The following is a 26,109-nucleotide window of genomic DNA, read 5'->3' on the forward strand; positions in this document are numbered from 1 at the left end:
AGTTGTCTTCTAGGGACAAGAGAGACAAGGTAGAGTAAGAGGTTTGAGGACCCTTATATGATTCATTTAGGGGAATGGAAGGAAGGCAGAGCTAAGGACAAACAAAAGAAATGGAAGACCCAAACCCCTGGCAGACTGGAGAATAAATTAAAGGAAGTGAGAAATACAATGCTATTACCATTCATTAACAGATTAAAGTCCAATATTACAAATCAGCTGAAATATAAAACAGAGTTTTTGAGGGGAAATTTGCTATAATTATGCCAGTTAAGATTTGTGAATATGAAAGTTCAGGAAGCATTAAAATAAACCTAGAAACAAAGGCCTAGGTATTGAAGTTTTGTTTTTTACTGTACATCAATAAAGCAAAACTGTATAAAAACAAACAAAAAACAGGGCAATCAGAAATAATGTGAGGGTCAGGGAGTCCCCTGGGCGTGGGCCATGAAATAGTATCTACCTAAGATTATTCTCACCTGGTGTGGGTCCAAATACTAATGATTTCAAGGCACTGGGTAGGAAGTGATGATAACAGAGAAAGGCAAAGAAGAATGTGTGAATAGCTTTTTTTTTTTTTTGCAGTTCACAGAAGTTAACAGAAACAATACGGTATCACTAATGCCACAACCCTCCATACCGACCCAAAAACCCAAAACAACAAATCACAAAGTCATTAGTGAAAACTTGCAAATCAATTCAACAATATGAGAAGTCTGTCAAAGCTTCAGCGAAGTCATTATAGCCCAAAGCTATCCCAACAGAGTCATAAGTACCTTCAAAGTGCAGGAATACTGCAGATGGTGGTAAGAAATCAGGTAAGTATTACTGGTGAACCACCAATCAATTAACCCTGTCAACTTGGTTATGATACAGATTTACACAGATCTTGGAATCCAGGAAATGCTAGTGTATGTGGCCAGAATAAAGAAGGCTCTCAAAAAAGATGTCAAAAAACGGAATGGGTCTTAAATAATATTGTCTAATGGGCAAGGGAGTAGTTGCACCAGGAAAAAGCAGATCAAGTGTAAATCCCGGCAGAAGGTACCGACTGTTGCGAATCTGGAGGTTCTCTTAGACAGGCTTTTCTGCCGACATCACACACACACATTATTATAACAAAATAAGGTCCAAGAACCACAGGCAACTGCGTTATAACTGGATCTTTCGCTTTCCTTTCCGGAAGACGATGTCGAAACTGTGCTGAATTTCTCAAGATCCACTCTTGCAGGGAACAAAATTCCAGGGAGCATACGTGGAAGAGGGTTCTCTCTAATCATGGAAGTACACAAAGGACCAAAACCAGTTTCCAGAACTCCCCACCGAATCCTAATACCATCATCCCTCCCACCACCCCTACTCTCCATCCCCCTCCCCCAACCCACAACCCCTCTGCTTNCCGCCCTTACCATATACCAGGTCCCCAGGATGATCGTCCCGGTGCGGACATGGCAACAGCCGCAGCACCGGGTGCTGTAGAACCGGTCGCTGCGGCTCCGCTTGAAAGTCATGGACACCATCGGGAATCTCACAGGCTCCGTTCTAGGCTGGGCCCCTGACAAACGCTCTCCGCCCGCAGGTCGAGCCCAAAAAGCTCTGCCACAGTCTCCAAAACCAAACGACGCGTCTTCAAGCCCGCCCCCAGCCCGGGCCCCAGCCAGCTCCTTCGCGCCTGCGCACTGAGTGCCCAGAGCCGCTCTCGCGCGACCTCGGTTTACCCCTCTTTCTCCACCTACCCCGCACACAGGCCAATGGAAGAGCGGAAAGCTGGGCGGGCTCGGCCCCTGACTGGAAAACCTTGGGGAGTGACAAGACGTCACGCCCAATCAGAAGTGCGACTCGCCTTAGCGCTAGTGGGTCCCCGCCTCTTACGCGAGGTCTCGGGCTGACTCGTAGGCCTAGAATAGCTCGGGGGAAGGTGGTGGTTTACTGTCCCCGAGACGAGAGGGACAAGAAAGGAAACATTTAATGGGAAGAGGCAGGGACAAGATGGGTTGGTGGCAGAAAGCGGGCACGAGGGACTTTTGTGTGTCTCCACCACGAATTGCTTCGGAGTCGTCACGGGACCGCGGCTGCTCACTCGATCTTTACGCGCGGCTCGATTGTTTGGCTGGCCGGGGGCGGCGCCAGTGGGAAAGGGGTGGGGCTAATCCGCGTTCTGGAGCCTTCCTCGCTGCAGGGGTGGGAATTGGGGACCTCTTAGAAGATGACGGGTTTAGGTTTACACCCTCACTGCCTTTGAAGGCTTCCTGTTGGGAGCAAAGAAATACCACCTGTTAGGCCACTAAGAAGCCAGAGGATTGAGGAAAATAAACATAAAGCAGAAGAACTGCTTAGTTGCTGGGTGTTTACAGATAAGAGATTTTTATTGGGAAAAACTGTGAAACGTGTTGAAATGGACCGAGATTACTGGGCTCGTAATGTGAAAAACCGGCCATAGTCTGACACACCTTTCTGGGTATCCTGATTCTGTGTGGGTTCTCTGCCTTTCTTTGAGGAACTCTTTAAAACTCTCTATTGTAGGTAACTAATAGCAAGAGGAAATACTCCTGTCCTTTGAACTTGACAATGAATCTTAGCGCTCCTCAGAAGAGGAAAGCCATTTTGCATCTATTTGTGAATTCATCTCCCATTCACAATTCAACAATATAACGGAGTACTTTAAATTCGTCTTTAAACTGGCTCTAACAGGTTACTGGTTTCCTCGGTGAATAAATAAAATCTTTGTGACTTGTTTATTTTGTATTTGTGTGAGACAAGGCTTTTACCTTTAAAAAAAAAATACATGGTTCAACTGTTTGGAAAGTACACTTACTTTTAGTGAAGAAAAAGGCCTCCGCTCCCCCCCGCCCTGGAGTATACTCTTAGCTGGAGACCAAAGTGAATTCAGAGTAAAGGTTATTGCGTTGATGTGGCTTCAGTGAACAGTGCTTGAAGTTATATATTGATTTGTTGATTATGTCGCCACTAAAATGTAAATTCTAGAAGAGCAGAGACTTTGTTTACTTCTGCAACATTGAAGAAATTGTCCGCTGACAATTATGCTAGTTTGGATAATACTTCCAAACTCTCTGGGAGGCCATAGTTAGGTCAGGCTACACTGAAGGATGGAGTGGAGTGGAAGCAATTTGACTCATAATGAATGATGACATTTCTCCACTTAAGGATATAATAACACTCCTCTCCCCCCTCAAAATTACATAGCCCTTTCTGTGTTTTGTGCATGGATCACTTTATTTTGAATCATTTCGTTGTTTCAACAATAACTATCAGGCAGGTACTTTTATATTATTTAACTCCACAGAAAAGCCAAATTTCATATCCAAGGTTACAAGGCTAGAATGTGGAGAAAATGGAACCCTCATATGTTGCTGGTGAGAATGTAAAATGGTGCATCTGTTGTTGTAAGTTTGACAGTTTCTCAGGAAGTTAAACATAGAATTGCTTTAAGATCAAGCAATTCCACTCCTCCGTATATATAGAGAATCAAGTTCACACAAAACCTAGTCACAGATGTTCATAGTGGCATTACTTAAATAGAAAAAAAAAAATGAAAACAATCCAAATGTCCATTAACCAATGAATGGAAAAATAAAATGTAATGTAACCATACTAATGGGATATAACTCAGCAATGAAAAGGAATGATACGTAATCCACCCTAAAAAACACTATGCTGAGTCAAAGAAGGCATTCACAGACCACAGTGCTTTGTTATATAGACCATTTTTTATGAAATGCCCAGAGTAGTCAAATCTATGGACATGGAATGTACATTCAAGGTTGCCAGTGGCTGGAGTTGGTGGGGGACAGGGATGATTGCTAAAGGAGATGGAGTTTCTTTTTTCTTTTTTTTAATGTAGTTTCTTTTTTCTCTTTTCTTTTTTTTTTTTTTTAGTGATGGAAATGTTCTGGGGTGCCTGGGCGGCTCAGTCGGTTAAGTGTCTGACTTCAGCTCAGGTCATGATCTTGCAGTTAGTGGGTTCCAGCCCTGTGTCAGGCTCTGTGCTGACAGCCAGCTCAGAGCCTGGAGCCCGTTTTAGATTCTGGGTCTCCCTCTCTCTCAGACCCTCCCCTCCTCATGCTGTCTCTCTGTCTCTCTCAGAAATAAATAAAACATTAAAAAAAAAATTTTTTTTTAAAGAAAATGTTCTACAATTAGGTTGTGATGGTGGCACAATATGGATATACTAAAACCCATTAAACTGTACACTTTAGGTAAAATGTGTGCAAATGTGAATTATATCTCAATAAACTACTAAAGGAGGGATATGGGAGAAGGGGCTGGTTGCTGGGCCCAAGTGGAAGGGTCAGCCTTAACAGGAAGAGGAACCCCATTGAAATGGAAACGTATGAAACAGAAAACGAAAATCTCAATAGATTGGATAAACTCTTGATTGAATCATCTTAAGAAAATCTTAGTGCATTAGAAGATTGCACTGATGAACTGACCCAGAACTTGGCACAGAGACAAAGAGGTAAAATATGAGCAGTGATGACACGGAAGATAGATAAAAGTTTACAAGCAGATTCCAATTCCTCAGCTGTGAAATTCCAATTGCAACTGATAATATGTCATTACATGTTATTTTAATTTGACCTTTCATGCCATAATTTATACTTGAAAAGTACTCTTCTGTATTATGCTTCCCTATCAACTTTCATCATAGCACTCTTGGAGAAGACAATTTTTAAAGACTTCTACCAAGGAAAAGCCAATAAAAGCATTTATAGCAGATGAATGGATCTATAAAAAAAAAATCTATTCCTTACTTCCAAGAAATGAGAGGATTAGTTAAAAATAAATTTAAAGCCCCATTACTCCTCATTAGATTGTTTCATCAGCTGTGAGGCACCTGGAAAATATGGATGGAATATTCAAGTTAGTCTTTCCCCCATACCTCTTCATGAAGCAAAGATTGTTTTGACTGAAAAATGCTCCTTAATAAAATAGAACCAAGTTGCTTTCCTTTAATGTCCTATTGAAATATTTCAAAAAGAACTTCATTTCACTTGTTCAAAAGACACCCTTAACCATCTTCTCAAGTAGTTCTTGCCTTTGAATTCTTGACGTTCTGTCAATTTCTTTAAAGTCTGCCTTGGCACATTTCATGGTTGTATTGAAATGTTTGCCTTATAATCACACAGGATGGTAACTCCAAAACAACACAACTACCTTTATAGAAACAATTTAGCAGCCTTCCCATGTGGTTTCATAGAGTTGTTATTTTCCTGTAAGTTAATATAGTGCTCAATGACTTTTTTAAGATTTTATTTTTGAGTAATCTCTCCACCCAATGTGGGGCTCAAACTTACAACCCTAAAATCAAGAGTTGCATGCTCTACTGACTGAGCCAGCCAGGCATGCCTCAATGAATTTCTTATATTCCTCAAAAAAGCTTAACAGAAAAGAAATCTGGAATTTTGTATCCTGCTTCATAGAGTACTAGTGTATTAGTAGAAGTCAATAGGCTATTTAAGCTGTTTTATAAATCAACTGATTTTTTTCCTACACCAAAATTGAGCTTCAGAATAAAGAACAGTACCAAAGCAAATGAATGTACAAAGGGCAACAGTGAAAAGTAATCTATAGCAAATTGAATATCTTTGCTATCTAAACATATCATAGAAATTCATCACAGCAGAAAGAGATAAATGGACAAAGAACATGAATGAACAATTCACAAAGTGACAAAGTTTTCTAAGGAATAAGAAACACGTGAACATGATAAATCAAAGAATTGAAATTAGATCTGTATGAAAGATTATTCCACTCCCTTTAGTAAACGAATGTAACTTGAGAAGGATATCATGAAATTAATACTTTTGAATATAACTGGTGGGATTGTAAATTGGCACCACCATTTTGAACAGCTCTTTGATAGCATGTATTAAAGCCACAGTAAATTCACATTCTCTAACCTTGTAGTGACATTTCTAAAAATCTTAAAGTCTAAAAACTGAGAAAATGATCTGCACAAAGGTATCCTCTATCTCTGCATTATTTATAATAGAAAAAAATTAGAAACAACCTAAATGACCAGTGATAGTTTAGTAAATTATGGTATACCTTCCAATGAGATACTAACGTTATTAAAATTGTAAAACAAGATAAAATATTTATGGCATAATGTTAAATGAAAAAGAGAATACAAAATTCCTTATACTATGTTGACAGCAATACTAAACATAAGCCAGAAGTAAATATATCAAAGTGAAAATCAGTGGTTGTTAAGCTGGTAGAAATTATGGGTTTATGAGACTCCTTTTCTCTATATCCAGTGAATGAGTATGTGTATGTGTGTGTAGTTGTTGAAAAAGTTCATTTCATTATTATTTTTAAAATATTTTAAAAGTTTATTTATTTTGAGACAGAGAGGGGTGGGAGAGAACATGTGCGAGGTAGAGGCAGAGAGAGGGAGAGAGAATTCCAAGCAGGTTCCGTGCTGTCAGCGCAGAGTCCAATGCAGGATTCAAACTCAAACCATGAGATCATGACCTGAGCCAAGATCAAGAGTCAGATGCTTAACTGACTGAGCCACCCACGTGCCCCCAAAAGTTCATTTTATAATAAGATATCAGGCAGTCTTAAAACCCTAAATTATTAGCGGGGGTCTAAATTAGTGAAAAGAACAAGTTCTAGAATATTTTAAAAGAAATCTAACTTTATTCCTTTCTAATATGTAATTGATAAATAAGTAAGCTTGATTGTGATCAGCATGTTAGTAGCCTATGATCATTTTTATAATGGGAGTCACGTTTTCCTTGTCCAGACTCTGAACTTGTAAGTAGGGAACTCTGGTCCTGGCTCAGCCCCTATCTGAGTATTCTGAGGAACTCTTTCAATTGCTTAAATTTCCTTATTATTACTTTTGAGGGTTTTACATTTTGCCACTTTCCTGGGCAAAGCCTCAGTAGTTCATTTGGCTTTATTTTCTTCATGTGCAAAACTAGCACTTAAACTAATTGATGTCTAATTCCAGATCATAATCTGATTCTAAGTTAAGACTCTCAAACTACTTTAAGGCTTTTACTTCTCAAATTCTTTAGGATTTCCATCTAACAAGCTTCAGCTCAGGACCCTTCTCTTGTTTGTGTCTGGAAAAGCCTCTTTCTGTGTGTTAAAAAATGATCATATGTTTTTATTTCATTTGGAAAAAAGAGGTTTTGACCCCCACTGGTTAAGGCAATTGACTGTTCCATCACCCCTTTTCCTTTACAACATTTCTTCTTGTATCAGGTGTTCTAGTGGCTGTAGGATACAGGGCATTCAAGTAAGGAGAAGTTGAATTGAGGGTTCATTATTTGGGGTGTAGTGGAAATTCATGTGCCTTAGTTGCATTTCCCTGTCATGGGAATGTCTTCCAGGATTTCTTTCACTCCCACTGTGCTGACTGACTTGATGATGTGCCATGAAAGGCAAAGCCAGGATCTCACTACATGTGAGCACGTCGTTTAACAACCGGCTCTGCAACTACCTGGGTCATGGAAGAGAAACAAGGGCTAAAATACTAAGAGCCAGAAACTAGTCTGTGCAGAATACTTCCACGTCTTCCAGCTTTGATAGAAACTGTATGGACAGAGTTTTTTAATCGAGTTTAACTGAGATACAATCACATGCCAAACAATTCATTTATTTAAAGTATACAATCCAGTGGTTTCTTAGTATATGCATAGAGTTGTACAACCATCACCAAATCTGTTTTAGAACATTTATCTCCCCCCCACCCCAAACCCTTCCCTTTATCCATCATTCTCTAATCCCCATCCCCCCATCCCTAGGCAGCCACTAATATACTCTCTTGACAGTTTTCCCAAATTTGACAACAGTCCTACAAACTTACATGACAGTTACCAATAAAGTTATGAAGTTGTTTTAAAAAAACCTGTTCTTAAACCATTAATAAAAAACAATTTTGATCAACTATGCTATAAGAAAGACCAAATTCTTTCTCCTTTATATTTGGATATTACAAAATCATTGTCAAATGAAGTGGCAATAGAAGAGTTTAGGGAAAAAAAAAAGTATATAGCTGTTTGTCAAGTAATTCATCTAAAAATTATGGGTTTTTAAATTTTTTGCAATGTAGTTATCTGCTTTTAAACATTTGTACATCACTGTGATTTTATCTAATTCTAAGTAAGTATTAACTTTCATACTTAATTTTGATGTTGTGATTTTGAATTGTTTCGCTTAAAAAGTTCTCCCAATTGCATCAGTTTATAACCCCACAAAACCCAAATCCACCCTGTGACAGGCCCAAGAAGAAAGGCATAAGAATAGTAGCATTGGTAGGTCCCCAGTAAATGGCCCACCCAAACAACAAATAGTGAAACTCAAAGCTAACAAATCCCACCAATATGTTCAGCTCTTATAATCAATCTCTTAATTTCCCACTCTTTATGCAGAACATAGAACAGAAGGATACCAGGCTCTAAGAAAATCCCCTAGCATGCAAGATGGAGGTCAAACCATCAGAAATAGGGAGGAGGAGGAAACGGTCACCATGACAGGAGAGAAAATGTCCATAGAACCTGAGAGAAAAAAAAGAGAAGCTACAGCATCCATACAACAAGAATAAGATGCTATAACATGAACATTCACAGCACAAAAAAGTTCTTAGAAATTAAAAACATGAGAACAGAAACTAAAAACTCAATAGGTAGGAAAAGAAGGTTGAGAAAATAAAAAAGCAGAGCAAATGACAACAATATAAACAAAATAAGAAAAAAAATGAGAGGATTAGTCAAAGATATCCAAATGGAAATCACAGAAATTCCTGAAAGAAAGAGGAAATAGAAGTGAGGAAATCATTACTATAGTAACATTTCTCAAAACTATAGGAATGGGTTTCCAAGACTGAAAGGGCTTACTGAATGACCATCCTTTTAGAGTAAAATGGATCCACATAAAGGCACAGCAGAGTGAAATGTTAAGACACTGGAAACAAAGAGAAGTTTCTACAAGCTTCCAGAGAGAGGAAAGAAAAACAAGCCATGTGGAAAGAATCAGAATCAAATAGCATTGAAATTCTCAACAACAATGCTAGAAACCAGAACACAATATTGGTTTTCCTTCAAAACTCTGAGCAATAAATGATTTCCAATTTATGTACACACAGCCAAACTACCAGTCAAGTATGAGGATAGAATAACTGCATTTTTAGACAAGTCTCAAAAATTTTACTTTCCACTTCAGAAAGCCACCAGAGGATGTGGTACATCAAAATGAAATGAAGCCATGAAAGAGGAAGGTGTGAGATACAGAAAAACAAAAGATCTGACACAGGTGAGATGTTGATGAAGACTCCCGAAGGTATAGAGAGCTCAAAGTGAAAACTGTGTTAGGTGCTCCATCCCGACCAGATCACTGCGAGTCAAGAGAATACATGGAGGGCTATCCATCATGCCTTCCTTCTGCAGTTCTGATGGGTTTTCATCCCGAGGAAGCTACCTGAAGATGTTCTCCACCAAAACAGAGGAGAAAATCAAGAAAGAGGAAGACATGAGAACCAGGAAATAGGGAATCAAATCTAGGAGAAAAGCGAAAGGAATTTCAAAGGCTGAGAGCACAGAGAAGTGTCAGGATGACAGCTGGTCAGGAGGCCTGGGAAACAGCCACTGCAGATAGGAGGGAAAGAAGGTCTGTCTCCAGAAGGTAAGAAAAGAGTCAGAACTGACGCACCGCCTAAGTTGTTATGAAAGGCCCTGGGAAAGTGTGGTAAGACTTAGAAGACAATAAGCACAAAGAAAACCAAGCATATGAATAAACAAGGCAATTACTGTAAGGCAAAGAAAAACAAAGTTGGAAAAGAAATTTAACCAGAGTATACCACAATGTTTAGATGTGGATAAGGATTACATGGCATAATCAAGTAAACACTGACTATTGATTTCACAAAGCATTGAAATATGTGTATTTGGGAGAAGGGTAGATGACAGGGCAAGAGTAATAAATCATTATCATAATAGAAGCCAATAGATAGGATCAAAAGTTGATTTGCGAAAAAATAGCATATCTACCTATTATTTAAAAATACGGAAGTGGGTGTGTGCCAGGAAAAAAGAAAAACCAAAAGCATGTGCATGTAAATTTTTGCTATGTAATAAACCACCACCAAACTTAGTGGCTTCAAACAGACTTTTTTTTGTGTGTGTCATAACTCTATAGATAAGCTGGGCATTACTTCTGGTTTGGGCCAGCTCAGCTGAACCCTGTGGTCAGCTGGTGAGCTTAGCTGAGACTAGAGGGTCCAGAATGTTCTCATTCATCTGATGGTTGGTTCCGGGTCAGCTAGGGTGATGGTGATGATTTAGCCATCTGTGTCTCATCATCCAGGCAGCTGGCCCAGGCTCTTTCATATAGTCCTTACAGGGTTTGTAAGAGCACCATGAAAGGGCAAACTCAATGCATATGCAGTTTTTCATGGCTTGTTTTACATGTGCTAAAGTTCCATTGGCCCAACCAAATCACATTGCTAAGCCCAGATTCAAATGGAAAACTAGACTCTGTCATGATGGTTAAGAGCTGCAAGATCTCATTGCAGAAGGATGTAAATACAAGGATGGAAAGCATATGTAGTATAGGCATCAAAAGTAGTTGTCTCTGCATAATGGACCTGAGGAAGTGAGGAAGGGACAGGAGACGTGGGTAAGGGGATTGAGGAGAGCTGGGATGTCTAGGTACTTTATAATAAACACTTTAGTACTATTTTATTGTACTGTTTTGCAGAGTCAATTTTAGTTTTGTACGTATTTTTTTGCACTTACCTCTAAAGACCTTTTAAGTAACATTTGTAACAGCATATATACAAGTTTATACCTAGTTTTTAACTTTTCTTTCAAAAACACTAATTCAAAAAGTTATATGTACCCCTATGTTTACTTCAGTATTATTTATAATAGGCAAGATATGGAAACAACCCAAGTATCCATCGATAAATGAATGGCTAAGGAAGATATGATACACAGACCCCCCCACACACACTGGAATATTATGCAGCCACACAAAAGGATGAGATTGTGCCATTTGTGACAACATACATGGACCTGAAGGGTATTATGCTAAGTGAAATAAGTCAAACTGAGAGAGACAAATACCATAGGATTTCACTCATGTGGAATCTAAAAAAATAAATGAATAAGTAAACAAACTAAAAGCAGAATCAGACCTATAAATACAGAGAACAAGTTGATTGCCAGAAGGAGGGGATGTGCAAAATGAGTGAAGGAGAATGAGAGATATAGGCTTCCAGTTACAGAATGAGTGAGTCACAGGAATAAGAGGCACAGCACAAGGAAGATAGTCAGTGATATTGTTAATAGGGTTGGATGGCGACAGAGGGGGTGAATATAGCAGAATGTATAAACTATGTGTACACCTGAAAACTACAGTAACATTGTGTATTAACTGTACTAAAACCAAAAATGGTTTTCTTTGTGTTTACATAGGCTTTATGGGAATCTATTTTGATGGCTGTATAATATTTTATCAGCTAGGTAAACCATAATTTATTAACCATTCTAGTCTTTACTACTATAAATAGTGTTGTAACAAGCACCTTTTTTGCATTAAAACCATTTACAAAAGTATTATATTCTTAGTATAGAGTCTTGGGAATAGGTTTTTTTTTTTTAAATTTTTAATGTTGATTTATTTTTGAGAGGGGAGCAGAGAGAGAGGGAGACACAGAATCCGAAGCAGGCTCCAGGTTCATGAGCTGTCAGCACAGAGCCTGATGCAAAGCTCAAACTCACAAACCGCGAGATCCTGACCTGAACTATAAAGTCCAGCGCAATGGACTGAGCCACCCAGGCGCTCCAGGAACGGGTTTCTTAGATAAGAAAGTATTTTAATGCTTTTTGAAAAATATCTGTTTACATATATGTACATATGTTATCTTCCAGAAAATTTGTCTCACTTTCCCATTAGAAATATATTCTAATAACCAGTCATACCACATCCTTGCCAGCATTACATTTGTGTATGTGGATGTAACACGTCTATTATTTCATTTTTTATAACTATATGTATCATTAATTTGATAAAGATACAATTAATTTAAATAAAAGGGAGGGAGTAATCAATAGTGTCAGATCCCTTGGAGTACCAAGTAAGAAAAAGGTTAGATGTAGAAACTCCCGACCTTGGGGGAATTTAGTGAGGTCTATGAGAGTAGGTTCAATGCAGCAAAGGCGATGGCACATAGATGGAAGTGAAAAATGAGAAGGAGAAGCACTAAAGACAAACTAGAACTTACAAGAAGCAAGATCATAAAGTGAGGGAGAAAGATAGGGTACTGAGCATGGGGAAGGGCTGGTTTTATACACAACGTGTCAAACCACCAAAGCCAGAATGAAATCTGTCCAACCATCCACCTGTCCATCTGTCATCTGCCTTTGCCTCTGTCTCTCTCGCTCTGTTTTCCTAATGATCCTGTCTGGAATCATTTCAAAATGTCAATTTCTTAAATACCCACTGGGCTCAGTGTTCACTCAGGGCTATTATCTCAGCCGGTGGTTCTCAAAGTGTGGTTCGCTGACCCCTAGGGACCCGCAAGACCCTTTCAGAGGACCCCCGTTCAAAATTAATTTCATAATAATGTATCATTTGCCTTTTTCACTGTGCCGACATCTGTCCTGATGGTGCACAGACAGTGATAGGGAGCCCGCTGGAGCTTTAGCATCAGGACAGTAGCACCAGCACTGACCTGAGCCGAGTCCTCACGGTTCCCCTCACTCCAGCACAGCAGCGGCTTAAAAATGCTGGTTTGGGTTCAGAACGTTCACGATGAACAAGAAGTTACTGATTGGGTGGTGTTGACCCTTGAGACCACCTTTTTAAAACTAATCTGTGGAACAAAATGAGAAGTACACATAAACTTTGTACAGCTGTTGGACTTGAGAACAGAACTCCCTTTTCCACCGGGCACCAGCTTCACCTGAAAGCATAACTGACAGGCAGATATTAAGATTCAGATATGGGTGGGGCGCCTGCGTGGCTCAGGCGGTTAAGCGTCCGGCTTTGGCTCAGGTCATGATCTCACAGTTCGTGGGTACGAGCCCCGTGTCGGGCTCTGTGCTGACAGGTAGCTCAGAGCCTGGAGTCTGTTTCACATTCTGTGTCTCCCTCTCTCTCTGACCCCCCCCACCCCCACTCATGCTGTCTCTCTCTCTCTCAGAAATAAAAATTTAAAAAAAAAAACATTTTAAAAAAAGATTCAGATATAGGTATTTTGGAGTCATTTTCCTGAAATGAACAAAATGAGCCTATCCTAACTAGAGTATTTGTGGCCAAGGATAAAATTACAAGTTTCAGGTTTAAGATTAGAATTTTGGAAGACTAGTATCCACCACCATGAGCCTAACAGTAATAAAGGGTTTTTTGATGAGATTTGAGGTGAAATAGACAAATGTGATTTTTTATGCTGCTTAATGTTAATATTTGAATATCTCCATAACTCAATGACCCAACATTTCCCAGGTAACCAACGCGTGATATTACAAAGTCATGCCCAGTAAAAGAACCAATCAAAATACAAGGAAGAATAATAATTTTTAGCGTAGCAGTTTGAAAAGTTTACTGATACCCTACACTGCAACTGACCTTTAAGGAATTAACCACTTTCTAATTTGGGGGGTAGAATAAAAGAAGCATAGTCACAATTATTTAAAAGCTATCAAAATACCACCCTTTTTCCAACTATGTATCTGTGTGCAGCTAGATTTTCTTCATATATTTCAACCAAAAGAACTATTGCAACAGATTGAATCAGAAACAGATGTGAGATTCCAACCAAATATTAAAGAGACTTTCACAATATAAAACAATGCCACTCTTCTCATGACTTCTTTTAAATTTTGGAAAATATACTTTTCATAAAATTATGTTGTCTGTGTTAACATATTAATAGACTTATTATTTTAAAATAAATTTGTAAATATTTTAACATCTCAACATTAATTTCTAATATTAGTAGCTATCAATAGCTATAATCCGTATAAACAAAAGCTCTTCATGTCCTCAATAATTTTTCAGAATAGAAAGGGTTTTGGAGCACCTAGGTGGCTCAGTCGGTTGAGCAATTCAACTCTTGGTTTTGGCTAAGATCATGATCTTACAGTTTGTGAGTTTGAGCCCCTCATCAGGCTCTGTACTGACAGTGCAGAGCCTGCTTGGGATTCTTTCTCTCCCTTTCTCTCTGCCCCTCCTGCACTTGCACTGTCTCTATCTCTCAAAATATACGGATAAACTTTAAAGAATACAAAGTATTTTGAGACCAAAAAGTTTGAGAACTGCTAACCTAAGCCTTCTGATCACCACAGTGGACAATGGTTACTGACATTCAGAATGGAGACTTTGGGATACTAAGGACTGCCATCAGCAATTTTTTTTTTTTAAACAGAGGAGAAAATGGATTCAGAATTCGTATTCTGACTGTGGACTTATACAGTTCTCACATTAACATCCGTTTAGATTATTGGCTAATTGGTGTCTGCCTGGACAAGAAGTTTCTTGTCTGAATATGTTTCTTCATTTATAAAATGGAAATAAGAGTTGCTTCCCAAGGAAGCCATAATTTCTTTACTCTGATGAAAGCAGAAGGCAGTCATTCCTTGAAACCTTTCTACCATAATTTAATTATTCATCTCCAGGCCCTCAAGGTCTTTCTTGTCTGCTAATATTGGTAATTATCTCCGTTAGCCAAATTCAATATGTGGTTTCTATTTTTAATTGCTCCGGAGTATAGGAAGGAGTAATTGGTAAGTGTTGCCCAAGTACCCTGAAGATGAAAAGCACTATGTAATTATCACCATGGGAAAATTACTTTCCATGTACTTGGCTAAAATAACTACTTGGGCTTGCGGAATTAAATTTTAACCTTAAGGACTTCTGGTACGAACATGCTAATATAGGTTTAGCATTTTTCTGTTTCTTCTCTTTTAAATCACAGAAAAATATCAAGAAAGATGACCAAATCAGTGAACTCAGTGTTCAGCAAAATTGAGAGCCAATACCCATAGCTTTGAAATATGAATCAGAGCTGCTCTGACTGCTGAGACTAGACAGAAGCCACAGAGGTGGAAATGAGATGTGAGGCCCAGAAGCAACAGGGTCCAGAAAGCACGAGGGAACAGACCTTCCTACGGGGAGGGACTCCCCTGGGAGGGGAGGTGCGCGTCTCCTCTTATTGGTGGATTTTGGGGGTCAGGGCTGCTTTCAGCCGTCCTCCTGGAACCTGATTTATTTTAAAGTAGCGGAGCAAGTGGTCAACACAAACAAACAGGAGCTGCAGGCTTCACTTTGCTAGGGCTGCTGTAACAAAGCACACAGACGGGGCAGCTTAACCAGAGTTTACTGTCACCGTTCTGGAAGCTGGAAGTTCGAGATCAAGATGTCAGGGGGGTGTGAAGAAGAGAATCTGCTCCATCCTCTCCCCCAGCTTCTGGTGATTTGCAGGCAGTCTTTGGCGTTTCTTGGCCTGTAGAAGCATCACTCTGATCTCTGCCTTCACCTTCAAAGGGTGTTCTCACTGTACACATGTCTCTGTGTCCAAACTTCCTTTTGTCAGGACACTGGGTCCTTCGGATTAGGACCCATCCTAACGAGCTGATCTTAGCTAGGTACATCGTAGTGACTCTATTTTCAAATGAGTAACCATTCTAAGATAGTGGGGGTTGTACTTCAACAAGTGAGCTTGTGGGGTGCACATTTCACCCCACAACACTGTACATCCAACAAGCACTCTGTTTCTACCACCCTGGAAGAGAGAGACTTCAAGTAGTAAAACCTGAAGGGTGTTAGCCTTTCTCCACAAGTCAAATGGCTGTGCTTTGTAGTATGAAGTGGGGCACCTGGGTGGCTCAGTCAGTTAAGCGTCTGACTCTTGATCTCAGCTCAGGTCATGATCTCACAGTTTGTGAGTTTGAGCCCTGCATCAGCCTCTGCTCTGACAGCATGAAGCCTGTTTGGAATTGTCTCTCTCTCTCTCTCTCTCTCTCTCTCAAAATAAATAAACTTAAAAAAAAAAAAGTAACTTGAAGTAATTCCTCTCTGTGTGGTTATCTCATCAATGGATGCACAGTTACATTTGATCGACTTTTTTTCCCAACTTTTAAGGACTGTGTTTTCATTTTGATTTACTTTTTCTTGGTTAAGTAAAACCGACCTGTTTCCAAGGTTAAATCTACAAAACATAATATTCATATTCATAGGTATTGAGTTTGCATCCCTGCCCCCATCTNTTTTAATTAAAAAAGAATTTAATCTGAGCACACACGTGTACTTAGGTTCCCATCACCCCCATTCATTCAATAAATAGTGGCATACTCAACTCTTCTCCAGCTTGCTTTTTCAGTTGATCATGTATTCCGGACACCACAGCCTGGTAATAAACACATGTTGTTCTTTCGTTTTATAACTGCCCAGCAAGCCGTTGTGTGGATGCACCATGGTGAATTCTCTTATCAATGGATTTTGGGATTGAGTTCCAGTTTTTTGTTGTTGCAAATAGTGCCACAGTAAATATTGTTGCATACTCCTTTTTGTACTTTGCCAGCGTCTTGGGGCTTGCTTTTATCACAAGTGTTGAAAAATACGGCCTCGTATTTCCTGCTGGCTCTGTCTCCCTCTCCACAGACCTCCTGCTTCCTCTGTCCTGTTATCCCCATTCTGTTCAAGTTGTAGAGTAGCGCAGCAGTTCTCTTTTAAAATTTTTAAAAAATATTTATTTAGTTTTAAGAGAGAGAGAGAGAGAGAGTGAAGGAGGGACAGAGTGAGAAGGAGACACAGAATCTGAAGCAGGCTCCAGGCTCTAAGCTGTCAGCACAGAGTCCCATGCAGGGCTTGAACCCACAAACCGTGAGATCATGACCTGAGCTGAAGGTAGAGCTTAACCAACTAAGCCACCCAGGGAGGCCCCCCAGCAGTTCTCTTTAACATGCAGCTTTGTCTTGGGAGAGATCTTGGGTTGGTTAATTTTGAGGGTTGATAGGGCCACACCATCCAGCCCTAACGGCCACATGTAGCTGGCCTTCCGCACAAACTGGACCGACAGAGCACCCTCCCAGTGTGGGCACCGCCCTCCGAGGGGCCTGCTGAGCTTCTGTGAGCGTCTACTGGTGAGTGAGGTCCTCCAGCTTGCAGACGCCCCAGCGGAATCTCATCTTCACCCTGCTCCCCCCACTCCTGCATGGAAACCGGTACCACCAATCTTGCAGCTCTCAGAGATTTGTTCCACCTGCTGGTATTTCGACATCCATAGGAACACCTTGCACCTAGTTTTGTCAGTGATGCTGTTGGTCAGTTCTTTGGCTTTACTCACAACTTCATTCTTGATTAGAAGAAACGCAAATTGGGGCATCGGGGGGCTCAGTCGGTTAAGAGTCCGACTCTCGTTTTTGGCTCAGGTCGTGACCTCACAGTTCCTGAGATTGATACCCATGCAGTCTGCTTGGGATTTTCTCTCTCCCTCTCTCTATGCTCCTCCCCCCCCCTCAGGGAAATGCAAATTAAAGCCAAAAAGCCAAACCAAGAATATATAGGAAGTCTTTGTATGTTCTTACAATTTTTTTCCTTTTTTTTGAAAAGTTTATTTATTTGGAGGGAGAGAGCAAGAGTGGAGGGAGGGGGCAGAGAGATAGAAGAGAGAGAATCCCAAGCTGGCTCCACGCTGTCAGCGCAGAACCCGACTCAGGGTCCATCCCTTAGGTCATGACCTAAGCCGAGATCAAGGGCTGGACACTTAACCAACTGAGCTACTGACTGGCTCAGTCAGTAGAGCACACGACTCTTGATCTCAGGGTTGTGTGTTTGAACCCCACATTGGGTACAGAGATGTCTTAAAAATAAAATAAAATATTTTTTTAAATTACCAAAAAAATTGAATTAAAATCCTTTTTCAACTTAATAGTTTGACAAAAATCTGAAAGTTTGGTAATACACACTTTTCTGGGGGGTTTGTTTAGCGAGGGAGGGGCAGAGAGAGAGACAGAGAATCCCATGCAGGCTCTGTGCTGTCAGCACAGAGCCCAATATGGGATTTGAACCCACGAACCGTGAGATCATGACCTGAGCCAAAGTTGGACACTTACGTGACTGAGCCAGCCAGGCGACCCTGATAATACACACTTCTGACAAGGTTGTGGGAAGCCAGTCTCTCTCATATGTTGCTAGTAGGAATATAAACCAGTACAACCCCTGTGGAAGACAATTTGACAAAATACATCAAATTTCAAATGTCTTCACACCTTTTGGCCCAGCAACCCAACTTCCAGGAATTTATATACAAATGCATGTGCATATGTGTGAAGTGATGTATGAACAATATTATTCAACATAGTGGTGCTCCTGATAGTGAAAGTTTAGAGGCCATCCAAACTAGTTTAGATTGTCAGCAATAGAAACTGGTTTAAGAAACAATCTGTGCCCATTTAATGAAGAGGACGAAGAAGCTCTCTATATAAACAGAAACAGTAAGATCTCTAAGATATTAGAAAAGATACAGAACAATGTATACATATACCATTTTTGTAAACAAAAAACTAACGGGGGATGGGATGCCTGGGTGGCTCATTCTGTTAAGTGTTCATGACTTCAGCTCCGGTCATGATCTTACTTTCCGTGGATTTGAACCCGGCATCAGGCTCTATGCTGACATCTCAGAGCCTGGAGCCTGCTTCCAATTCTGTGTCTCCCTCTCTCTCTGCCCCTCCCCCATTCACACTCCGTCTCTCTCAAAAAATAAACAAACATTAAAAATTAAGGGGGGATAAAATATATATTCATGTTTACATATATCTGCATAAGTATATTCTGGAAAAAACATACAAAACTAGTAAATAGGAAATTGGGAGAGTGAAGCATAGGGTCAAGTGTGCGAGGAAGAATTTTCACTGAGCACTGAGCATTGTTTGAATTCTTGAATCATGTGAATGTATTACCTAATCAGAAATGTGAAAACACAGGGGTGCCTGGGTGGCTCAGTCAGTTAAGTGTCTGACTTCGGCTCAGGTCTTGAACTCATGGTTCATGAGTTCGAGCCCCTCATTGGGTTCTGTGCTGGCACCTCATAGCCTGGAGCCTGTTTCAGATTCTATGTCTCCCTCTGTCTCTGCCCCTCCCCCACTCATGCTCTGTCTCTGTCTCAAAAATAAATAAAAACTATTAAAAAAAAATCTTTAACAAAAAATTAAAAAACATGTGAAAACATAAAAAGTCCGGAAGCTTATTTCATCAATATATGTGTTAGCATCTGACCTTAGACTTTGTGTAGAATAAGAGCAAACAACTGGGTGTGATCTCGCTGCTTCTAAGTTCATCCAAGAAGTGGACGTAATGTCATTAAAATTCAGTGTTGGCCAAGCTTGCATCGTGGAATTGGAATCAGATTCCTCTGGGCTGTGATAGTGCCATCGTATGAGGTCAGAGGTGACCTCGGGGAGACCGATCAGCTAGACAAGTGGAGTTAAGCCTCCCACACGCACATCATCGGCCACCATGAGGAAGGTGTGGAGTCCCCGGGGACAGAATGGACTGGGATGCACAGAACACTGAGGCAACCAGAGTGCACAAACCCAAGCATGTCTCTGGAGGGCCAGAAAAGGGGAAACGCATTTTCAGAGCAGCTTTCTGATAGAGTGGTGCCTGTGCCTTCATCGTCCTTATTTCCCCATGTAAATGTCACTGTGAGCCTGATGACGGGATGTGGTCATGTGCCAGTCCCTGCTGGGCAGCTCCCCCGCCCTGGGTCCGCCCGCCTGTGAAGTGCCTGATTCGGTCTTGCAGTTCTGGTCATTACAACATCATCGTGACGATGCCACCACCCTTTTTCTCAGAACAATTTCAAATGTAATTATTTTATCAGGAAATATATTTACATGGCTTGAAAATAAAACATGTTTCCTTTAGCCTGTCCTCAGAGGATGAGATTTCAAGCCACTGCCCTGCTTTCTTCTTTGTTTTGGAGGCGGTGGGTCATCGTTTCTCAGAAGAGGCCCTTCCCGGTGGGATCCAGAGCAGACAGACCCACGGGGTGACTGCCTGCCTTTCCTGGAGATCCTGTTCCTATTGATACAATGAATCTGAATAAACAGTCCACACCAAGGTAATAGCAACTTAACCCTCTCCCCTTCCCTGTCCTGTTTCAAAGAAGGAGGAGTAAGGAGGTGGGGAGGGGGAGGGTGCCACTTAATTCCATCAGAATCAAGCTGTAATAGTAAAACTGCAGTAAAATTTTTAGGTGAAACTTCCCATCTGGAAAGGCAATACGGGAGGTGCGTGGAAACACTCACGCCTAACTTTTGCCCCTTATATCACATGCCTAATTAGAGGAGGGAAATAGCGAGTGGCCTCCATAAGCGTGGTGGCAGCTGGCTCTGGTTAACCTGCAGGTGGACATTGCCAAGGGGCACGAAGGAGAAGACTGAAAGCTGGCCGGCCACGATGGGGTGATGCTGCGGAAGATCCCAGGGTAATCTACATGAGTGTAGAACACGGCTTGCCCGGACGCCTCTGTCTACCATGCTGGTGCCCTCATTTATCCATTGCTTCGCCCAGCTGTCACCAGGCTCCCGTCCTCATTGGCAAAAGCCTCAGCCAGAGACTGCCAGCAGAAAAAAGGAAGAGGAGGGATATTGTCATTGAACAGCCATCTTCCCTGACCAGCCCAGCCCACTGGGACGTGCCCCTCCTTTGAGCTCTCCAGCCTGGACCACAGTGGCCAGGGCTGCCACAATGTACAATTCCAGAAGGCAGCATTCATGTGGCATTCCTGTGCATACCCAGGCTGGCTTTGTTCAGTATCTGTATATGATTTGTCTTCCTACCTCGGCTAGACTACTCCAAGTGGGCCAGGACATGTTTCTAAATCTTTTTATATACCAAACCACCTAGCATTAAACCCAGCTTGGTAAATATTTGCTGATGGGTGGACAATCCAGAAATGGGGTCATCAACCCTGAATCACAGATAAAAGGACTATTTAATCTGGCAAGAGCCTTTATTTTAGAACTCCGCAAACCTGATTCTGCCCAGCTTTGACATCTGGTGCTAATGTTAGTCATTTAGAAATGTGACCTGTTGTGATACAGGGCGTCTCTGAGCAGCAGTGTGACATGACCCACAGTGGCTTTCTGCCCCTGCAACTGTCAGTTTCCTCCTTTCTAAAAGGGTTCCATTTTGAGCAGGAACTTCACGAGCCACAGGGGGAACTGACGTGCTCTGCAGATCCCAGAGTGGGGTTTGGATTAGTCATGGGCATAACCACTGTTTGTGCAGTCACAACGCAGCCAAGGCTCACATTTCTCCCAGAGTCCCACAGTGTTTCTCTGAGTGACTTTCTTGAAGCATGAGGCCTCAAAACCATACTTGAATACCTCTCCTCTAATGTAAGAGTTTGAGAAACTAAATTATACCTTATTGAGCCCTTTCAAGCCTGCGTGCTTTCATCTGCCCACTGGCACCCGGTGAGAACCCTTCCAGACACTTCTGCGGCGTTGTCTATGTGCCGGGCTGCCTGCCGGAAATGAATGAGAAGCAGTGGGAGAAACCCACGAGCAAGATGCCGAATGGAGAACGGGAGGCCTGGAGATTTCAGTCAGTAGTTTGTTGGGTGGCTTTGAGCCGGTTATCCCTCTATGCTCCAAGATGCAGGACAGAAACAAGAAGAAGATGGTGGCCCACCCTGCCATCCAGGGGACACTTGTCCTGAGCCACACGTCCCTTTGGGGGGTGAGAACTAGAGATCCAGGATGGGGGAGGCCTGCACGGAGCTACCGGCCTTTCCCTGATGCCCTCGGCCTGGGTGGTTGAGGCTGGGAGTCACCTGTGACATAGAACAGAGGTGGTCATGTTTTTCCAGGGTGGAGGCTGAGTCTGGGGTTGTTCCCACGACACAATCCCCTAAGCCCTCTGGTTCTGAAACTAATTGTCCGGATTGATGAATTGATTCTTCTTTCCCTAGACTGCCAAACTCCACATGCCTAAGGTGAGAAGGACCGCTGTTAGCAAGGCGCTGACAGCTTCCTGGGAGGGCAGTGGTGGTGATGGGGGCTGGGGAGGGGGGACTAGCACTGGCCCGGGAGGCCTGGCTTCAGTCAGTTCCACCCTCAGCTCACAGAGTGACCTTAGGCCTTCTGCTGGGCCTCAGTTTCACCACAGGTGCAATGAGGGAACCCCAGGGTCCCTCTCAGCTCCGAGCTGTGAGGACTTGTTTGCCTTTCCTTGTCTGTCAGGCCACCTTCCTTCCTGCCTCTTCTCTGTTTTCTCATTCTTTCCCTGTCCTTGCACATGGGAGACCTCCAGTCTTCTTCTAGCTGGTTTGGGCTATTTTGCTGACGTGAGTCATGGTTTCCTCAGTGGACAAAGGGAGTGTGTTGGAATGAGTGTGTTTAAGAGCTCGCTCAGCCCTGAGGCTCTGGCCTTCCTGGGATCCCATGGTATAAAGTCCCATGCAGGCTGGGGCACCTCCGTTCGCCCACCACACGGGCACCGTCCCTCAGATGCTCCAGCCGCCACTGACCTACTCCTCCAAATTTCTCAGGAGGATTCCATGGACATGGCTTAGCCTGAGGCCAACAGGCAGAAGCTGTGGTAGCTTTTTTCTGTGTCCACTTGATTAACAGTTTCTGCATATTCAAACACCACTCTAGGTATTGCAGTGAAAGAATTTAATAGCTATGATTAAAGTCCATAATCAGTTGACTTGACATAAAATAGATTATCCTAGATAATCTGGGTGGGCTTGATTCAATCAGTTGAAGAGCCTTAAGAGCCAAGCCACAGCTTCCCTGAGGAAGAAATTCTACCCGCGGATAGCATCTCCACTTCATGCCTGGAGTTCTAGTCTTCCTGGTGGCCTTTCCTACAGATTTGCCCAGCCAGCCCTACAATCACATAAGCCAATTCCTTACCATAAATCACTTAATATATACTTCCTACTTACTCTGTTTTTCTGGTTGGGCCCTGACTTAATATACTGTCCTCTGCCACCTCTGGTCTGATCTGTAGTCTTCAGATTATTTCTGGAAAATATGAATCAGGTCCCCCTGTTTCTCTAGCACAGGCCCTCATAATTTTGACAATGCATATCAAACAGCTCCTACCTCTGCAGAATAAGTTTGTCCCTACTCACAGGTACATTCTGGACAAGATAAAATGATGCCTTTAAAGCCTCATAAGTACTTGATCTTGGAATTCTTTTACACGTTGTTTACCTATTGTTGTTACTAATGGCAGAAGCTTCTTTTTTTCTTTTTTAATTTATTTCTAAGAGAGAGAGAGACAGCATGAGCAGGGGAGGGTCAGAGAGAGAGGGAGACACAGACTCCGAAATAGGCTCCAGGCTCTGAGCTGGCAGTCAGCACAGAGCCCAACGCGGGGCTCGAACCCACGAACCGCGAGATCATGACCTAAGCGAAAGTTGGACGCTTAACCGACTAAGTCACCCAGGTGCCCCTAATGACAGAAGCTTCTAAAACATCTTCCTGAGAATGGACTACTCCACCACCTTCACCATTCAATTTTACAGCTATTCTGAAACATCCAAAATGAAGACAAATAGCCAAGCATAACCAAGCATGCAAATCTCCGGGGAGTACAAGGATCCGGTGCCTGTGAGCTACAGCAATCCTGCAAATTAGGAAAGTCTACAGAATTGTGGATCTCAGGCGAGTGAAAGCAAAGAACCCAGAGTCCTCTGCCTTTTTGTTTCCAATATCTGAGCTTTTAAGCATCTCTCTCTTCATCTTGTGAATATGAACTTGCCAAACACCTGGACTATACTTTTTTAAAGTAATAAATAATGCAGATTTTGTTAACATTGTCCCTGGGTGAGCAGGGGATGGGCAGGATGTGTTTATCTTTTTCATACAGTTCATAAAATTGAGAATATTGCCCTCTGAAGTCCAAGAGAAACATAATGAGGTCAGCAGCTCCTTCTATTGGGTTGGGAAAACAAGACCGGGCCGGGCTGGGGAATGGCGGGGTGGGAGGTGAGGGCATCCCTTGCAGCAATGATGGACACCAGTGAAAATTACATAGAAGACCAGCAAAGTTTGCTGGAGCCTTCCTTCTACTTCAGACCATCCCAGGCCTTGGGTGTTCAGGGCTTGCTGAAGCACGGTGATTATGAGACTCTGAAAAGGCTCCTGGCCCTCCGGTGTGCAGCCTCGAAGGGAAGCCAGGCCAGCTAGTGCTGAACCCGTCAAATCTAATCTTCAGCAGGCAGCTGTATCCTTCTTGCTTCGGCCTGTGCTGACACATAAGAGGGACTGGCTGCTTCCTATAAGGAACTTCTGATCACTCAGCCAGTGTGCAGACTATATTGGGGCAGCTGCTGAGGGCCTTTCTGGGCCTGGCAGAAGGGCATCTACACAGGCTGCCAAGCATGAGGTGTACCCTGGTCTCTTGCAGGCTGTGCTGTGGCGCGGACTCATCCTTCTACCCGCACAGCATAGAAGCGGGCAAAGGGAGCTCAGCTCAGAGCGAGGAAGGGCACTCTTGGCCATCCTCAGGCTCTGCCCTTAAAGCTGGCGGTGAGTTTCTGCTCCAGAGACCCAGGGGCCACAGCTGGTGTAGCAGTTCCATGTGATGCGGCTTCCCTGGCCTTTGGGAGATGGGAGATGAACCTGGAGAGTTGTGTGGCGGCTACATGTTATATTTCACAACATGAATTGGGGGTGATGGTTTGGAAAAATATTAATGTGCTTTTCCCTATTGCTTTTCTGAATATGGAACGTGCTCTAATCACCCTGAAGCATTCATTTACATGAAGAAGATTAAGATTTTTCTAGAAAAACTATGAGAAAGAAGGCATCAACATATATCTTTTGATATCCAAAATAAGATTTTATAGCTTTATATTGAAACACTAGAGAGAAAGAGATAGAGAAATACAGTAACTGTACATACTCAAAGTGTACTATTTGATGAGTGTTGACATACGTATGTATACCTCTGTGAAGCAGTCATCACAATCAAGACAGTGAACATATTCATCACCCCCAAATGTTTCCTCGCTCCCCCAACTCAGTTCCCAGGCAACCACCAATTTGCTTTCCATCACTATAGATTAATTTGTATTTTCTAGAATTTTATATACATGGAATCAGACAATATTTACACATGCTTTGTTTGCATAATTATTTTGAGACTCACCCTTGTAGCTGCATGAATCAGTGGGTCATTCCTTTTTGCTGCGGAGTAAGATTCCATCGAATAGATGTCCCACAATCTGCTTATTGGTATATATCCTAAAGGACATGCAAGACATTCGCATTGGGAAGGACGGAGTTGCCTCTAAAGAAGGGTGCTATGTCGTCAGGGAATAGGGAAGAAAGGAGACTTATTTTTCATCACTCTAAGGCCTTTTGTATTTTTTGAAATTGTGCGGCATTTGCGGAAGCAGCCTTGACTTCAGACCCCAGCTGCATGGATTAGAAATGTGTCCCAGTCTTTCCCCTTGAGGGTCTTAGATGCAGGGGCAGCCACTTTAGGGCGAAAATGATAACAAGGGGAAGAGGCAGGGATGGAGGTCAGAGTGTGCTCCAGAGTGGCAGAGTGCTGGGTGGATGGAGCAGGGCAGGGGCTGGGAAGTCATGGCAGAAGTTTGGAAAGGCTTGTGGGAGCCGGGATGAGGCTGAGCCGGACAAGGAGCATCGGGCAGTGCTTTTTGCTTTGCAGTGAAGTCTGACCTGCTCACTTCTTGGTCTGAGGATGGCAAAGATGACATAGGTCCCAGGGGCCTTTAACCCCACCCAGAGGAAATCTCTTTCTGCCTAGACTCTGCCCTACCATTTTAGGCTTATAAATGGATGTAAAGAGACCCCTCCCCCCTCCTCACAAGGGGCCTGCGGGGGAAATCCCTGCATGGGCTGGACCGCTAAACCCTCTGCTTTTCCAGCTCTTAAAGATTTGGACTCCATAATAACAGGGCTTTGCTACAAAGAACAAAAAAGCCAGCATGTGTTGCAAATTCATGATCAACATATGGTAGTAGTTAATAGCACGCTGTTGTTTGCTGTGTGATTCCAAATTCCTCCAGCCTCCTGAATTCTTCTCCATGCTTCTACCTCCCTAGTCCCCCTCTCCAGGCCCTCTCATTTCCACCCGAAA

General features: G+C 42.3%; 1 protein-coding gene across 1 annotated transcript in view; it reads right to left on the bottom strand.

Annotated features, from left to right (window-relative positions):
* Positions 1-1,684, bottom strand: part of LAPTM4A (lysosomal protein transmembrane 4 alpha) — a 17,578-nt gene extending 15,894 nt beyond the window's left edge. Inside the window, exon 1 of the mRNA XM_077750958.1 lies at positions 1,407-1,684. Coding sequence (XP_077607084.1) covers positions 1,407-1,517 — 111 coding nt within the window. The 5' untranslated portion in view covers positions 1,518-1,684. The remainder of the gene's footprint in view (positions 1-1,406) is intronic.
* Positions 1,685-26,109: the final 24,425 nt, after the last annotated feature.

The sequence above is a fragment of the Crocuta crocuta genome, unplaced genomic scaffold, assembly GCF_008692635.1.
Source record: "Crocuta crocuta isolate KB4526 unplaced genomic scaffold, BGI_CrCroc_1.0 scaffold129, whole genome shotgun sequence".
Classification (NCBI taxonomy): Eukaryota; Metazoa; Chordata; class Mammalia; order Carnivora; family Hyaenidae; genus Crocuta; species Crocuta crocuta.